This window comes from Pyrgilauda ruficollis, unplaced genomic scaffold, assembly GCF_017590135.1.
Source record: "Pyrgilauda ruficollis isolate IOZ18807 unplaced genomic scaffold, ASM1759013v1 scaffold3, whole genome shotgun sequence".
Taxonomy (NCBI): domain Eukaryota; kingdom Metazoa; phylum Chordata; class Aves; order Passeriformes; family Passeridae; genus Pyrgilauda; species Pyrgilauda ruficollis.
In genome coordinates this window covers 13,313,929-13,332,046 of record NW_024524377.1, presented here as the reverse complement: position 1 = coordinate 13,332,046, position 18,118 = coordinate 13,313,929, and the positions used below count along the sequence as shown (strand labels likewise).

The 18,118-nt window shown below is 40.4% G+C and overlaps 1 protein-coding gene across 2 annotated transcripts in view; it reads left to right on the top strand.

Moving 5' to 3' along the window:
• USP37 (ubiquitin specific peptidase 37) overlaps positions 1 to 18,118 on the top strand; it is a 32,036-nt gene that overhangs the window by 11,960 nt on the left and 1,958 nt on the right. For both annotated transcript variants that reach the window (XM_041473167.1, XM_041473168.1), the window contains exons 11-22: positions 777 to 900; positions 1,149 to 1,354; positions 2,125 to 2,242; positions 3,479 to 3,558; positions 4,072 to 4,236; positions 5,687 to 5,752; positions 6,675 to 6,825; positions 10,602 to 10,854; positions 12,801 to 12,967; positions 14,787 to 14,847; positions 16,994 to 17,109; positions 17,976 to 18,045. In XM_041473167.1, coding sequence (XP_041329101.1) covers positions 777 to 900; positions 1,149 to 1,354; positions 2,125 to 2,242; positions 3,479 to 3,558; positions 4,072 to 4,236; positions 5,687 to 5,752; positions 6,675 to 6,825; positions 10,602 to 10,854; positions 12,801 to 12,967; positions 14,787 to 14,847; positions 16,994 to 17,109; positions 17,976 to 18,045 — 1,577 coding nt within the window. The remainder of the gene's footprint in view (positions 1 to 776; positions 901 to 1,148; positions 1,355 to 2,124; positions 2,243 to 3,478; positions 3,559 to 4,071; positions 4,237 to 5,686; positions 5,753 to 6,674; positions 6,826 to 10,601; positions 10,855 to 12,800; positions 12,968 to 14,786; positions 14,848 to 16,993; positions 17,110 to 17,975; positions 18,046 to 18,118) is intronic.

Here is an 18,118-nt window from a genome sequence, read left to right as displayed (position 1 = left end):
GGTTTTCCCTGTCTTTGGGTTGGGTTTTTTTGTATCATAGAATGTGACTTCTTCCTATCACCTTCCTATGTATGCAGCATGACCAAAACTTGTGCTTGGAATATATTTGGTGTGTATGTCCTGTGAAATTGTAAAGCAGTTGTAAAAGGTAACTAAATCACAGTAGCTGAGGCACAAGTAAAGTTAATTTCAAAAGTTTTGTAGCAAAGCTAACAGAAGCACTAGCCTGAGCCAAGGAACTCCTCATGGGTCTTTTTGCTACAGCTTTTTTCTCTGTTAAAATGTTTTTACTGCTGAAAGATGTAAGGCTTTAAAATGAGTGGAAGTTTAAAAAGAAAACATAAATAGAAACCATTCTGACCATTCCAGTTGAATTTTGTGATTTTGTGTTTCTTATTTTGGTACCGTGTGATATCATATTTCCTATCAGTACAAATGTTCTCAAAAAGTATTATGAGGTTTTTTTCCTCATTGTGAAAGAGGAGAAATAAGGTTTTAGAGCTTTATAAGGCTTTTCTCTTTACCTTAAAAGATTGTGGATTGGGTTATTTTTGTTCATTTGAGTGCTGTTTGATGATGCCTTCAAATGAGATCTCAAAATACTTGAAATGGAAAAGGTTAATTATATGTGGGATATTTTCATACAGAACCCCTGAACCACTTATCACAGGAGAAAAGCTTTTAGAAACTCTTAAAATAAGGTATCATTGAATTCTATTATGTTTCTCTAAAGTCCTGGAAAACCAACCAGTGTTTCATTGCCTTGACTTCTGCAGACGTTTTGCCCATCTGCTTGCTAAAAAAGATGTCTGCAGCCCTGAGGTTAAGAAAGAGCTGCTCAAGAAGGTGAAAAGTGCCATTTCAGCTACTGCAGAGAGATTTTCTGGGTACATGCAGAATGTAAGTATCATTGTCTGGAAGCAGTTATGTGCAATTTGTCCAGTGATTGAGCTGCATTGAACCTGTCAAGCTTCAGCTGTGTTTGGCTGAAGTGACTTTGGGTTGAAGGGCAGTGATTGTTAGAGCAGAACTGCCTCGGTATTACTGAATGCAGTGAACTGAATGTAGTTCACCAGTCTGTGTGTGTTTGAGAAAAATACTGAATGAAGTCGTACAAAGCCATTTCATTGCATTTATCTGGTTTCTAGGATGCACATGAGTTCTTGAGCCAGTGTCTGGATCAGCTGAAGGAAGACATGGAAAAGTTAAACAAAACTTGGAAGAGTGAACCAGTCCCTAATGAGGATAACTCACCAGGACGTGCTTCTGATGACCTCTCAGCCACCAAAGTTTATACATGTCCTGTTATCAGTAACTTAGAGTTTGAGGTTCAGCATTCTATCATTTGCAAAACGTAAGTGTGCTTGACAGCTTTTTTCACACTTAAAAAACTAGGAAGTGTTCCCATCTCACGTGACTTCATCTGCAGGTTGTAACCAGAACTAAGAACTATGTTTTATCCAAGGCTAGATATTTAGAAATATTCTTTCTTGTCTAGAAATGCTGTAAACCTCACACTCCGCTGCCTGCTGCTGCAGGCCTTCTTTAAACAGTTTCATACCACCTAGTTCTTCATTGCATTTCCAATGGAAAGCCTTTGTGCTTTGCTCTTTGTGTACCAGCTGTATGGGAATAGAGAAAAAAGGGGGTTTCAGCCAAGTAATATTTCCTCTTAAAAAAAGGAAAAAGGGGATGCCATGTATTTAATTTGATCTTTCTAAGGGCTTCCAGAGAATGGCATTTTCTTTTGTCTCTCTACATTCTTGCAGAAAAAGATGTCAACCAATACGTTTGGGCGTTCATTGTGTGTGACCTGTGCAGCAGATGTGTTCAGCTATAGCAATCACTTTGATTTCCTCTATACCTGATCATTTGCCTCTCCAAAGCAATCTGTGCATTTTTGTTCTTACCCTTACACAAATGTTTCAACTTCTAAAGCATCAAAAAGAAATTGCAAGTTCCAACTCTGTCCTGAGCATCAAACAGTTCCGTTTTGATGAGTAAAAATAGGGTGTATATGTTTACATATGTTTACGGGGAAGTCACTTTACCCTAAACCATAAAGTGTTCATTAGTTTCAAGTTTATTTTTTATCAGACTTGCACAAGCATGTTTGTTTTTCAGGTGTGGTGAAACAGTCACTAAACGAGAACAGTTTAATGACCTCTCCATTGACCTTCCTCGAAGGAAGAAATTCCTTCCTTCCCGATCCATCCAGGATTCTCTTGACCTCTTTTTTCGGGTATGTACTTTGAGGGGGGTTTTTATGCATTGGGGAGTGTTTGTAGGTTTTGCACCATATGGAAATTCTGATTGTACAGCTGATTATTAGTCTCAATGACAGTGGTTTCCAGGTGTGTGAGATAACTGCACTTTTTTGAGGTTTGTCCATTAACAGCATACGCAAGTTTATATTGTAAAATGCTGTGCAGAAATTAACTGCTGTAAAATAGGTAAACTTCCCAATTTTGTGATGAAAGAGTTGAGGTGTAAACAAATACAGAGGAGAGAAGGGAGGCTGTCAGATTGGGATAATCACTCAGGAAGTGCTACCTGTCCTGGGCTAGGATGCTTCAACAGCTTGTGTACAAGCCTTAATTAGCATGGAGGAAAAGGTCATGCAGGTACAATAATTTAAAAAAAAAAATAGCTGTAATATGTGGATGCTTACTTTGTAAGTGGAGCTTCAAGGTGAAGCTTCTGAAAGCTGAAAATGAGCCATATGTCTGTGTATTGGTGTTGTATTTTGTGATATCTTGAGACAAACCTTTTTTTTCCTCTCTGTATAGATAGTATTTTCAACAGAGAGAACAGCTGACGTTCTCTCTTTTTCTTCTAAAAGCTCATGGTGGGGGGGGTGTCTTACAATTTTTTAAACATCCTGAAATATTAGTGTAATTTGACTTCACTTAAGGTAAAGGGCTTGTAGCAATGTTTGATGGGCAAGTTATGTAATTTTGGAAAAGGAATGCTTCCCCTTTTGGTGTCTGTTCAGAACTCTACTCTCATGTAGCATAGCCTTGTTAAGTTTAGATGAGGATACCTTTTGAGGAACAAAGCAAAGGTTTTGAATAAGAGGGAGAAAATTTCCTGGCACCATCCTTCACCAAAGGTTGTTAGGGAAGAAAAAAAAAAAAACCAAACAAATCCTATGCATGGGAGGGAAAACTGTTAACCTCACAAGATTGTCCCCTCCCTTTGGAAGCTATTTTGTGTCATAATGGTGGCTAATTCACTGGTCTCCAGTAGACTTGCAAGAAAAATTCCTTCTGTTTTAGTGGATATGCTGTGAAATTTTAAGGTCTGCTGCCTGACCGCTTATTAAATGTGCTTTTACTAGGTCAGCTTGAAGGTGATTATAATTTTAAGGGGTTACTGCTGTTTTTTAGAGTCTGTGTAAGATATGTGGTGTATTTTGGTTGAGATCTGTTTGATTTCTCTTTTGTTCCACAAGTCATTTCTCTGCTCCCTTAAACAGGCAGAGGAGATTGAGTATTCCTGTGAGAAGTGCAATGGAAAGTCTGCTGTTGTCACACACAAGTTCAACAGGCTTCCCAGGTAAGTGTTGACACTGTTCCTCTCTTTCCTGGAAGCATGTTACAAAAGTGCAGGCAAAAATCCCTTGAAGAGTAAAGCTGGGAAGATGAGCAGGACAGCATGTACAGTGGTCAGTGTGTGAAAGAGGTGCACCTGTAGTCAGTCTTCATGCTGTTCTTCAGTTTCACTCTAAAGAAGCCCTTGGAAACCCTTAGCAGTTCTTGTTTCTTCCTCCCTGTCCCTGCACAAGGAGGACTAAGTTTTCACCTTCCCCTTTTCTTGGGGTTTCTGGGATGTGAACAAAGCAGACACAGAAAATATATTCTGGAATTTTAATATTGTACAAATTGAGTGATGAATGAGGCACCTCTGTCTTGCAGGTAAGAGATGGCCAGCATTTGCCTGCCATCCCAAAGTAATAGTTTGGTTTGGTCAGGTGAATGCCTTTGGAAAAAATGCTTACTTGGATTTTGAATAGATTATCTTTGACTTCTGTCTTGAGATGAACATTTGTCCTTCTCTCATCTCTCTCAGGGTCCTGATTCTTCATCTGAAACGATACAGCTTCAATGTAGCATTGTCTCTCAACCATAAAGTCGGGCAGCAGGTGGTTATTCCGAGATACTTAACCCTGCTTTCCCACTGCACGGAAAGCACCAGGCTGCCACTGACTCTGGGATGGAGCGTCCATTCTGCCATGTAAGTGTGCAGCTGTGGTCTCTGCTCTGTTAAATCATGTATGCCACAAGGCAGGCACTTGTCAGCTCTCCAGAGGATGTCTGGGCAAGGAAACGTTACGATTATGCACTTCAGATGTGTGCTGCTGGTTTGTAGTGCTGCTGTTATAAGAACATGTTTGAAAAGGAAGCATGATAGAAGCAGTAGGAAGAGATGGTTGGGCATTATCTAGGGAATATTTGGTAAGATAATATTATTCACTGTCCTTGAAAATAACTTTATATTCTTTTTAAGAACACTTCTGCTAGTAATTTTAAAATGTAGGCTTCTCAGTCCAAAGTAATCTATATTACCTTTCCCTTCCGAGCACTCTAACTCTGCTTAGAAGACAAAACATCCTACCTTTTTCTGCTAATTTCCACTTGCACCTCCTGTGCTGTCATTCATTTTTCATCATCTTTCCTGTACCACTGTAGTATCTGAGCACTTTGCATGCTGAAAATACTCTGTCCTTTTCCCTGAGACTGTCATTTCTGTACAGCTGCCTGACCTGAGACACAGAGACTAAATGTGCCAGTTGTCATAGGAAGCTTGTGGCAGAATGAGGAACGAGGAGCCCTTAGGTCTCTTGTAGCCTCTGCTGAGTGACATAGTCAGGGTATCCATAGTGAGCTAGGACACATCTGGTGCATATGTTCAGCAGTGTGGCAGCTGTTTTGCCAAATCTTTAGTGGCGTTTTGAGATGTAAATGGAGTGGATGTTTCCAATGAGTTTAACAGTAGAAATCTCAACCACAACAGTTTGTGCTAAACAGAGCAGCAATACTTGAAAATAGGTTGGAAATAGCTTTCCAATGTTTGGGGTTTTTTTCAGTCATGGAAGCCATTGTGACTGACCAGGGAGTGGAAGGGGATCTAGGATGGAGAGAAGCAGCCCTGGTTTAGGGGGAAGATTAGAAAAGATTGCTGCAGTGGCCACCATCTGTTTGATAGATGAGCAGTGATGGACTTTGAGGAGCCCATGAAAGGATTAGATGGAGCAGGAAGTTGGTTCAGAGGAATCTAGGTAAGGCAGGAGAAATTAAGATGTGGGATATGCCAGAAAACCGGCTGATCCAGACAACAGCAGGAGACTGTGGTTTGGGAGCAGGAACTCAAGTGTTGGTGGGAATAAAATATAAAGGAATGAGTTGTCTTGACATGGGAGCCAAGAGCCTTTAATTTGTGAGCTGGTCCCTGAGGGTGCATCGCCAAGAAGTGAATCAAGTTTAAAGGATTATACATGGTTTTGAACAACTGTTGTTTATTTATAGTGTGATGAAGTTATTACTGTAAATCTTAGCAATTAGCAAGTACATAATGGTATTCTGCTTGTTCTTTTGGTCATGGATTTGCATGCATAGCAGACAAGTAAACACTTATGTTTTAAAGACTGTAACTACTGCAATAAATTATTTTGGTCTTTTAATAGTTCCCGTCCATTGAAAGCCTCCCAAATGGTGAATTCCTGTACTGTAAGCACTTCCACACCTTGTAGGTGAGTATAGCTCTGGAGTGTCCATGTCCAATGGCCTGGGGTTTTGTGGCGTAGTTTCCAAGGCATTTTTAGATTTTTTAGTTCTTTTCTGGTTTTTATGTTGTAAATTATTTCAGCTAGTGTCTTTTCTCATATCTGAGTTTTATCGGTATTACATGGTAGCTGAAATTAACATCAATGGTGCAATTTGCCTAGTTTAAGAAGCAAAATTATTTCTACTTCTCTAATCTAGCTCTTTGCTCTGACTCTATGGAGCCAGAATGGGTGTTTTGGGAACAGGTGGTTGATTCCTTATTTGCAAAGATGAGACAGACAGTTTTTGATACTGTGAAAAATGTGATATCACACTGGATGGTTTTGCATTGAGGGATGCTTAAAGACCAGATTTACTGATAAAACAGAAATTGTGACTTCTCAGACTCCTTCGTCTTTCATTCTTGCTTCTTTAGAACAGATCTTAATGGAAGAGCAAACAGGAAAAATGAAAAATTGGTGCAGTTTTGTACTTTTTATATCTGAGTGATGTCGTGAAAAGCCCTGTGTCCAACTTAAAAAACTCTGGACAAATGATTTATGCCAAATTCTATGTGTTAATGTGGCCTTGTCTCAAATGAGTTCAGTGAGTCTGGGATTGCTAGTAAAGTGCAGAATCCTTTGCCTTAAAAAGCAGGAGTCACACACTTAGTTACTTTTAACTTTGTAAGCTGTTATTGCAGGCTTCAAGTAGACATGTCAGTTAACCCAACAGAATAAAGCTTTTCTGAAAACCTTGTCTGCCATATTAATAGATTGTCATTGTCAGTTGTTGCAGTTTGTTCCCCAATTGAACAGTGTGAAAGCAATGCTTCAGCAGTTACTTTGAGACATGTTTGTATCATGTTACAATGCTGTGAAGTTCTATAGCCATGTTTTTAATTTACAGAAAATACACTTTCAAGTCAAAGAGCTCTGCAGCACACTATGTAGATTCTGACAGCGATGATGAGCCACTGAAACGCTCTGTTGCCCATAGCCAAAGGTTGTGTAACATACAGAGCAGAGATCAGCAGCAACTACAAGATGAGCCAGAAAAGGTAAGGGAAAAACCCACAAATTTTCATGTACTAGATCCTGTATGTGCTCATGTCTGCTGTGTGCTTTTTTTAGCATAAACTGAGTGACACTGATGTCAGATGAGGCTTTTTCCCTCCTAATTAGCACTGCAGTGCTGGAAGGGAGTGCTTTGCTAATTGACCTCTCTCTACAGTTGTCTTGGGTTCCCACTGGGAACAGAAGTAATTGCATTGCAATTGAACTTGAGTTTTCAGGTTATGGATAGCAGCTGCTTAGCAGTTTGGTCAGTCCTTTGGGTAACTTCCACTAATAATGTTCCTGGGCTGAAGTATAATGTGCTGTCAATAATAAAAGTATGCAGTAAAGCCCTTGATTAAATTAGATCCAGTACAAGTTGGGCTAAGCAAAATATTCAGTTGAGACAATTTCATGCACATCCAATCCGTGTCCCCTTTCAAGTGTGGCTTTGAAATGTTTTTAGAATCTGAAGCTAACAGTCTTTGTAGGCGGACACAGAAGTGTGAAGAGACCAAGTTCATCGGTGTAATGGCACAGTTAATTTCAAATTGCCTTTGAGCTTTTCCTTGTGACTAGTGTTAATGCTGCCAAGATACTTTTTTGCCTGTCAGGCCAGTGTATTAGCAGGTAGATGAGTTGTGTGGGAAGAAATGATGACCCAGAAGGGAATGGAAGCAGCTTAGAGGATTATCTTGCAGTACCACTTTGTTCTGTTGAGAGTGCTGCAGGCCTAGTGCATAGGACAAGTTTCTTGCATCTCTGCTTCTATAAAGCTTTTGCTTCACTAAAGTTTTTGACAATGCTCATAGGGTTATTTTAATCAAGCAGAGACTTGTGGCCCTAATTATGATATTATAGGACCGGTGTAAATGTGGATGAATAGCAGTAGTAACAAGAGGAAGATATCTTCAGTTTCTGATCTGATGGGAAAGTCAAACCAAAGGAGGATCTTGACCCAGTATTTAATAAATGACAGATACTGAGTATTAAATTTTTAGAAGATCCAGAGCTGGGAAGAGCTGCCAGGTTGATGAAGCTCAGAACTACAGATAAGAATGATCTTGACAAATCTGAGAAACTGCATAAAAATAGGAGAGGTTGTTCAGTAGGAACGCAGCTAAAGGTGCTAATCTTATCAGGATTGGCTGTAAATGTGGGATAGGAACAGCTGAGAAAACAGCGGACCTTCAGAAAGGTCATGAAAGGTGACAATCACAAGGTCAGGCCGGTTGAAAGGAGAAGTATCTAGACAGAACCGTAGCCTACGTACACATTGTGTGAAGTAACCCTCCTTTTTTCCTCAGAATTGAGCTTTAGCTGGAGTTCTGTATCCATCTTTGGGCTCTGGACTGAAAAGAGTTATAGTTATAACTGGAGAGGGGCCAGAGGAGAGGAACATGAATGGTCAGAGGTCTAGAAAGGAAGATGTTGAGAGAAAGAGCCAGGCAAGTGGTCTTCAGTTTGGTCTTTAGTTTAAAGAAAAACATAAGCAAGGCTCATGTCTTCAAGGAAGGGGAAGAAGTTAATAGAAACACTTCAGCTGTTTCCTGTGCCTGTGGTGGATAGAACAAGAAGTAATAGACTAAATTGCAGACATTAATTTTTAGATTAAATATTAGGGAACATTTCCTGATGGTCAGAATATGTAGGGGCGGAATGGATTACTGTGGGAAAACACAGAAAACCCTTTGCTGAAGGTCTTGTGACTGCTGTCCTCCATGGCACATCTATGCCTGGCTGCAGCTGAGGGAAGGAAACAAGCTTGTCTTTGAAGTGCCTCTTATGTACCTTTCAGAAAAGGTATTTCAAACTGTCCTGATTCTTCCTGGAGTTTTGTTTGTGAGGAAGAGTAAGTAGTTTCTACTGCACAAGCCCTGTAAGTGCAGAAATTATGGGAATAAAGCATACTAATTTGAATAACAAATTAATTACAGGCTTTACAGCCTGTTGTGGGAAAGAAACACTGGTGGTGATGATTCCACATAAATTATTTTATTCTGTGGCCTTGCATATTGGCCACTTCTCAACCACAGGCCTGGCCAACCGTGTGTTACCATTAACCAGGTTCTCTGACCGCCTCAGTGTTGTCCTGGGAGACCTGGTCCTGGTTTTTGGAAGTGGCAGTACTTGCTGCACCATTTCTCTTGGTGTGATTCTCAAAAGAGCTGTGGATGGGGTTGCATTAAGGGCTTGGTGGTCACTTTGTCTGGCAAGTGTATCTCTTGCCAGGCACTCCTTGCAAAATGTCCCTGCCGTAGTAGTGGGAGAACAGCTGGAGTAGCATCTGTATATGGCACTGGGTGGTAGGGGCAAAGAGCAGTTGTCCAGCTAAACGGCACAACTGCAGTTCCTGTGATCTCTGCTTCTGCAGATGAAGTAGTGTTTGAAGAACTTCTTAAAAATGCTTCCTTAAAGCAGCCTGTCTTAGAGCCTAAGCTATTTAAAATCTATGCAAATAATGTCTAGTAGAAAAGTTGTATTCAAATAATGCACAGATGCTGCCAAGTCTTTAAAGTCCATCCACTGAATTAGTGGTAGTTGTTGGCAGGGAGCCTGGAACTAGGGTTTGCTGAAGAGCTTATACCAGTTTTGATGTTGGTAGCCTACAGGTGCTGCAGAGAGAGAAACCAGAAAGCTTCAAAAGGTATTCTGCTTTATTTATCCAGTGCATAAATACGTGTGAGGAGAGAGGTTTAAATTTGTCACTTCTAATTCTTGGAGGGCAGCAAGTCTAGAACAAGCAGTTTAGTTCACTAACTCATTTGCTAATCTGGTTTGATAAGACAGTTTTAATACAAAATGCTTGCTGTATTTGAGTAAAAAGCAGCAGTAAAAATGTAATTTTGTTCATTTAAACAAAGTTCTGGGATTCATCCTAATGCAGTTTGCAGTAAGATCTGGATAAGTACATTTTCATAGAGACTATCTTACCCCATTTTTAACATAATATAGGAAAAGAAATTCTAAGCATATGATAAATAGTGTAATTGTGTAAGCATGCATACATGGAGGTTAACCTCCTGATTAACAGTTAATGTCAAAATGATTGAAATTACTATATTATTTGCAAATTACGATGGTGTAGGAGTTGGTGAGCATCAGCTTTAGGAAAATTAACTATAAAAAGGAAAATTGAGATTAAGACTAAGGTGTTTTTTCTTTCTTCCAAATGAAAATCATTCTGTTCTCCTTGGGAAAGAATAATTCCCCCTTTCCCTGTTTAACTGTTTTCTTACTTGGTTTGCAACTCCTGCCCTCCTCCCTCCACTCACATCAAGGTTTCATATGGCAAATCTGCAGCACAAAACCTAATTTTAATTGCTCTTCATACCAGCTCAATTTTAGTTTCTGTTCAGCCATGCCTATATTTGAGTGCAGTTACTCTCATGTTGCTGCTTCATCCTTTATTAACAAACTTGCAGTTTCCCTGCTTCTATCTCAGCATTGACTTGCCAGGGGCTTGAGAATTCATCAGAACCTAAAGGGGAAACAAGTTTTCAAGAAAAGGAAGGAGAAGGGAAGAATTATCTTATGTATGTTAATCCACAAGGCCTGTAAAAACTGGTTGTAGTGTACATTTAAATATTTTTCTGTAGAGTAAGTGTAGCTATAAAGGCTGTCTCTCCATTGAGTCTCATGTAACTATGTTGAATGTTGACAGTGCCAAGCTCCCGGTCCCTCGGGTTAATAAAAATAAATCTCCACGGAAATGTAAAGCTGATGCTATATACTACACTTGTTTATTCAAACACTTAATCATAACTCCATTCATCTCCAGGCTTCAAAAAGAAGTAAAATGGAAGGTGATAAACCCGAGCTGGGTAATGCTGGTTTTGATGGGATGAGCGAAGATGAGCTCCTAGCAGCTGTCTTAGAGATTAGCAAAAGGGAAGCTTCTCTGTCTCTGAGCCATGATGAAGATAAGCCCACAAGCAGCCCAGACACTGGTTTTGGAGATGATGAAATTCAGGAATTGCCAGAAAACCTGGAATCTATGGAGATGGAGAAACCCAAAACAGTATTAGACTCAGGTAAGGCAAAGCAACCATCTTAACTCTAGTGGGCTAAAGCAGGTTACTGATAACATCAGGTTGGTAATGGCTGGTGGTAGGAACTGGATGCAAGTGCACTGCTGAAACTGTGACTTGATCAGAGTTTTAGGAACTTAAACTTTATAATTTCCCTATGTATAAAGCATTTAATTCATCAAACCGTGTAAATGTATTTTCTTCTAAGTCTGCCACCTCCATGATTCAAAGTTAATTTCCATTTTTTCCTCTCTTGATTAACACATGCTTCCACAGGTTCCTGTGCCAGACCATTCAATTTCCTAATATTTGGCCTGTCTAGAACTGACTCTTCCATAAGCAGAAAGTATTTTCATTTCTGTAGCTGTTGTAGCCTAGGCAGCACAGTAGCAGTGCTCTCATGGCATAAGACTAGAATGCCTTCATAAATGCAGCCTTTTGTCAGTAGTTACTAATGAATTTAACTATATCTCTATTATTTTCTAAAGCTTTTTATGTGAGAGTAGACTTGTAAGCTTGAGACACTCAAGTGAATTGTGGCCTCTGACAGAGACATGTTTAAGTACAAGGAGGAGCCTGTGATCTCAGTGGGGGGAAGTTGAGTCTTCCTTTAGCCAGCTGAAGGAAATAGAAGTGTTTTAGCATTTATTGTGTGCTACATGCTTTCCAGCAGGTTTTTAATTGCACTAGCATGGAAAAAGAGACCAACAATATGCTCAGGTCCTCTAAGAGCCAGGAGGTTAATTAACAACAGAATACCCCACTGTTTCCAAAAATGACACTTGCTTCAATGGACAGCTCTTGACAGCCTTGATGGTGGAAGGCTATAAGAATAACGCTATGTATGTGATCAGCCTGCTTTGTGCCCTCCTTTTTATGCAGTAATGTTGCTTACAGTGTTGTGAAATGGAGTTGTGATAGAATGTGGCCACATAAACGTATTTCTGTCCAGGTTTTCTTTGGAAGGTACAGTGTAATTATTTGAAGGCTTTTTTGTGACTCTTAAGCAAAAAATATGTGTTTAATATAAGTTCTGTATTTCTTCTTATACTGGAAGTTTTCAAAGGTCATGTAACGCATTCTGGGGTTTTTTTAATCTTGAAAGGATTAGACTTGATGGATAATGGTTCTGGTGCTGTTTGTCTTGTGTTTAAGGGCTCGCAGATACTGAGACTGCCTTGTATTACCCCTGTTAATAACTAATCAGCAGATGTTGAAGTCTGCACACGACAAAAGCATGCAATTTCACATGCTGCTGCCTGATAGCTGTTGGAGCAGATGTTGCACTTTCCTTAGTTGCAAGAAAGAATCAAAGTGTCCTGCAGCTGCAGGAGTGTGTGCAGCAGTTGAATGAATGTTCATTTCTGATGTTCTGTAAAGCACTTCTGCCACTGTGTTTACTTCAAGGGTGAACTAAAAAGTTACCATCACCATGCACCTTTAAAGCTGTACATAGTGCTCACAAGATTGAGGCTCTTAGCTGAAGCAGAAGGTAGCACATTTAAACAGTGCTTGAGATTTGTGCTTTTTTTCATCTTGCATTTGGTTTGGCTCTTATTGTGGCTTCATCTGTACTACTCTGAGGTATAATACGCAATGCAAATTTTTATAATCCATGCTTTCTTACAGAGAAATTCAGGTTTGTGGCTGGAGAAACCTAGTGGTGTGTGGCTTCTGTAGTTAAACTTGCTGTTTCTGAGTGAACATAAAAGGCTAAGAAGAGAACAGGTTCAGGGATTAATCAATGGTTCATTGTGCACCAGCTAAAATGAGTATGACTGCACTTTGGAGTTTTTTCCATTTGAGTCTTGTGTGGGTGTTTTATGGCGGGTGAGCTCGCTGTCAATAGATGTCACTGTGCTGCAAGGATTGTGGTGATTTAAAGAGGACTTAGCTGGTAACAAACAGAAGACACAGAAAAGTATAAACTGTACTTTGTGATTCCTCAGGTCCTGCCAGTTTCACTGAGATAACTAAAGATTTTGATGAGAATAAGGAAAACAAAACTCCAGAAGGCTCCCAAGGGGAGGTTGACTGGCTGCAGCAGTACGATATGGAGAGAGAGAGGGAAGAACAAGAACTCCAGCAGGCACTGGCTCAAAGCCTTCAAGAGCAAGTAAGAAATAGTTTGCTTTCTTAAGTTGTCTTCCCCAACACTGGTTACCTGAAAGCTAAAGGAAAAGCTTGCCTGAAGCTTGCATTCAGGCAGTAACTGCAAAGGAATTCTGCTTTTTTTTGACATAACCAGATGGAAAAATGTTTGGGTTTCTTCTAGCTCCAGTGTCAGTAGAGTGATGACACTGGGTACATCTGGGCACATTTTGAATGTGCTTTGAAACCTGTGCATCACATCACAGACCCACAGATTTCTCAGAGCTCCCCATGCACTTTTGTGCGCTGGTTTGTCACATTATATTAAAAATTATGATAACCTCAACTAAACTCTTCCTCTCTGACATCAAGATCCCAGCCCACCTTTAGCTTCTCTGGCAGTTTCTTGCAGTGTGTCATGTCAAGACTCAGTGAAAGAGGCAGATTTCAAAGCCAAGGCTAAGAATGACCATGTCAGGTCAGGCTAAAGATGTGTCTATCCTAGGTGTGTTTCTGTGCTAGTAAGTAGGGGATGCTTAGTGAAGAATGTAGGAACTGAGCATTTATGTGATCCTTCCCTGTTAATAAAATGGAAAAAGGATCCCAAATAATTTAGTTGAAAACAAGTCCTTTAAATTAGGCTTGGAAAGAATGGGGGTTTTGAGTTGTGTGCTAACTGTCTGTATTCCACTAGAACTGCAAGACCTGTAACGGATTTCTACAAGTTCAACCAAGCAGCAGAGAATAAAGCAAGCACTTAGCCAGGTCTTCCTTTAAATAGGTGCCCTTGTCTGCTCTCTATTAATACCAAAGCTGTCATGGCTTTCCTTATGAGATCTGATGTTTCCATGGCTCTTGGATTTTTTCCTCTCCCATTACTCATTATGAGGTGCTGGTATGTTCCATGCCAGATGTAGCTTTGATTCATCAATGCAGAGCAGTTTAACAAAGATTCCCAAATCCTTTAGAAATAGTGAGATAAAAGGCCTCATGCTAATAATGTAAAACTGCCCTTTGAGTGTGTTTCTGCTACAGTTCTGAAGCAAAAATCTGCTATTCTAATGATGTGGGCATGGAAATGTGGTAGCTGTGGTTATCTTGATTTGAAATACATCATTGGGGTGCTGCATTCAGGTGTGCTGAAAGCACTCAAACCCAAAATTAAGAAGCCAGCTCATTAAATATTATTGAATGGCTTGCCATAGCTCTGGGCTTTCAAGAGTAGTGGGAGGAATAGGGGCATGATATTATCCAAACATTTGATGTGTTTGTTGACTTGAGGTTTCTTTGCTGCTTGGTCATGGTAATATTTTTAATACCTGGTTGTTCAGTGATGTCGTTTTGCATCCTGCCTTTGTGGATTGCACCTGTTAGATACAACCACTGGCTCCACTTTCAAATGGCTTAAAAATAGCAAAATCTGTCAGGATTTAATGACTGTGTCCTCAGCTGGCTTTGGTCAGAAGCAGACTAAATTTTGCTGAAGTGTGAGGAGCTTTGTGTATCAGTGACAGCTTTCCCGAGCACAGGGTTACAAATTCATTCAGATGCTTTTCAAATTAATGATCCAGGGAGAGCATTTGGTGTTACTGGAGACTCGCTCTGCTGCATACCAAACTTCAGGAGCTTTGACAAGCCTTAATGAAGGTTTGTCCCAGGTTCTGTTGCACGGGAACATTGGACTCTCGGTGGTTGCAAACATTCCTTCACACAGAACCTTTAATTTACAATGTCAGGTTTGTTGTAGAAACCAGAGCAGCACAGTTTCAATGGAAAAAGAGCACCACAAGAATTTTAAACAGTGAAATGTCTCAATGAGCTAAGTTTTGTTCTCTCCCCATTAGGAGGCACGAGAACAGAAAGAGGATGATGACCTCAAACGAGCCACGGAATTAAGTCTACAAGGTGAAACTTATTTAAGTTCTTCCAGTATGTTGCTTTTGAGAGAAAATTGATATGTGTGTGTGAATGCAGCTCCTGCCTGTCAGTAAGACAGCTGGGATTCATGTTCTTTTGGTGTGTGCTTTGTTGTGTTTGGCGCTCAAGGTCAGTTTTTCTTGTTCTTGGTTGTGAAAGCAAATGCCAGGAAAAACTTAAGCTGAAAAATTACTTACTTCAGTCTTTTGAGTTTTTAGTTAGCTATAGAGATACAGAGAGAGATATGTGTAATATATTATAAGCAACATCTATAATATACATTAAAGAATAATATTAATTTAGAGAAAGTACAGTGGATCTTGAAACTTTGCATTCCCAGCAAAGCCAGCGTGCTAATGGCCCTTGTCAGAACATAAGGATTATTTGTTACTTGCATTGCTATTTTAGGCCTGATTAATGAATGCCCTAGCCTTGCCTGGGAAAATGAATCAGTGCTGTTTCTGTCAGGTATGGGATGGGAAGGGGACAGACCTCACTGCAAGGTACAGCTGTTGGGGGTGAAGAAAGAAACCCAAAATGTATACTGTCTGTCTCCTCCAAGTCCAGACCGTGCTGTAGGCCTCCACAGGCATTGTTTAACATTTGTGTGAGGCTGGCATGCAAGTGATTTCATACAATCTGGCAGAGCAAAGCATAACTGAGAGAAAATTCCTGCTCCGAAGAGGGAGAGGGAGGGATAATAAAGTATTGTGTTAAGATACTTGTAGTTGCTCAGGGCCTTTTAAAGGCCCTCAGCTGTTACTGGAAGAACCTGTGTCAGCTCCTGAAGAGAAGTAAGCTGAATGCTGCTTAGGCATCCCTCACCCTGAGCTCTGGCAGACTAAGTGACCAGTCCTTCTTGGGTTTTCCTTGAATGATATCCAGGAAGAATTCAAGGCTTTCATCCCCTTGATTTGCAGTTGCTTGGCTTAAACACGAGCATTTCCTTGCTACTGTCTCGTTTGTAAGGCATCAGGAAGCAGCTGTTCAAGGAGATGTACAACATCTTGAATGCAGAGCTGGTTGCATTTGTCTTATGAGGGACCCCAGTGATGCCATAAGCACAGAACCATCAGAGTAGCCATCCTGGCACTGCAGGTGAAGTGGCCTTGAGCAATTCCTGTGGCAGGTGCTTCGTGCACAGGCCTACCAAGGTGTGTTTCCAGGCTGTAGTCTACCCTGCAGCCCAAGTGAGTGTGGAAAGCAGCAGCAAAGGATTCCCAGTTAAGTAAGGGAGTCGTCTGTAAACTTCCCAAGAAGATTATACTAATCCAGTGACTGATGATTTAACAGGACAAACAGTGTGAGAATCTCTTTGGCAAAACAACTCCATCACAGCTGGCGTGATAGTCTCTTGAAAACAGACGAGAAAAAATTCCAGAGCAGCGTCCTGTTAATCCCAACTTCTCATCCACCCGGGACTCCATAGCTTTAATTGAACTGGTGAAAGCATAGCTACTTCTCCTAATGAGAACTGTACAAAATCTTAAATTAGTTGGGTAGCTGCTGAACCCCAGGAACTTTGGAACAGCATGTACAGGGAGCAGTGGTGCCTTCCGGCTCTTTACAGAAAGCTGCGTGCATTTTGCTCAGCCAAGCAAACTGGAAGTTCCTGTGGTGAGCAGCCTTCTTACCATTGAAAACAATGAAAAGATGCCTGCTGCCAGCAGCAGCATTTTGTTGCCAGTTTTAATTCAAAAATGCACTTTGTTCATGCAACTTATAGTTAAAACTGTAATTCATAGCTTCTCGTTGCAGGAACGCGCAGCTCACTGACCAGACTGGCTGTCCTTCTTTTGCTGTCTGTCCTGTCTGCAGCCCACTGCTGCTCCAGGGCCAGTTGGGTGTTAACTGCTCTTTTGTCACCCAGCTGTCATTGCCATAGTGCCCCTTTGGAAAATTATGAGGGAGATGGTGCTAAAATTAATTCCAAGATACTCAACTGTTGCTCTGACAAGTTGGAAAAGGGCAAGAGCTTTTGTTTGGAAATTCCAACATCCCCTTGTTTTCCTTGAAAATGAAGCTTGAAATTTTATTATGCCTGTTTATGTGGGTAGATATACCTCAGCCTGTTGTAAATTCCTGTGTGGTCCACAGCTTCTCATGCAGTTATCATTGTTTCCTTGCTATCTAGAGTTTAACAGCTCTCTCCTGGACAGCGTTGGCTCTGATGAAGACTCTGGGAATGAGGATGTTCTGGACATGGAGTATTCAGAAGCTGAAGCAGAAGAGCTGAAAAGAAATGCTGAGGTTTGATCCATGATTTCAAAAGCCAGCTGAGAAATACAGCTATTCTTTATAGTCTTGAAGGTAGTTTTACAGAGCAGGTGTAGAGGCTAGAAAGGTATTTTATATTCTAAAGTAAAAACATAGAAAACTTCTGTACGTAAGTCTTACTGTGTTATTTCAATTACAAAAAAAAAAAGAAAAAAAACAAACCAAAGCAAACAAAACCCAAAAAAAAAAAAATTAAAATCAGCTGCAGAGACCTTCTGAATTTCTCTAAGATACTCTCTTTAACAGAATTGTCAGTGAATTCTAGAGATAACATTTCCTGGTCAAGAGAGTATTAAAAAATAAATTGTCAAAAGCCATTGAATAAAAAGAGTTTGTTTCCTGTATGTAGAGAGGGTGTTGTCCACTGACAGTACAGGTGCAGGACAAGAATTTGGGCTACATGTCCAGTATTAGCTGTTGAATCTGTGTACCATTATCGATGGTATGTCTTTGATATTTCAGAAGTGAGCATGGTGTTCCTTTTTGGCTTTTCTGTTTATTTGCTGGATTAATTCTGACATCAGTGGAAGTTGCTCAGGAAGTGGTTGTTTAGAAAACTTTGCAGTGTAGAGCTCATGTCAGCATCTGTTCTGAGGTCAAAAAAAGCTCCTTGGCACGCTCACTGGCCTGCTGATAGATTAAATACACATTTCCCACTTCTGGAAGGACTCCTTGTTTGGTGTGAAGCAGGGTGTCTGTTTCTGTAATCCTTCACTGGTTTGCAGCTTTGAATACAGTAGCCAAAGTTGATATCTCAGGTATAATTCATCTTGTCCATAAGCTATGTGGGGGAAAAAAGAATGCCTGAGAGCTTTAATTGTACTTTTTTTTTTCCCCAGACAGGAGAGCTTCCTCACTCCTATCGTCTCATCAGCATTGTCAGCCATATTGGAAGCACATCATCTTCAGGTAAAAGATGCCACATTTTATTCTTTATCTCTTACCTAGCTTGAAAAATTGGTAATACGGAATTACCATAGCA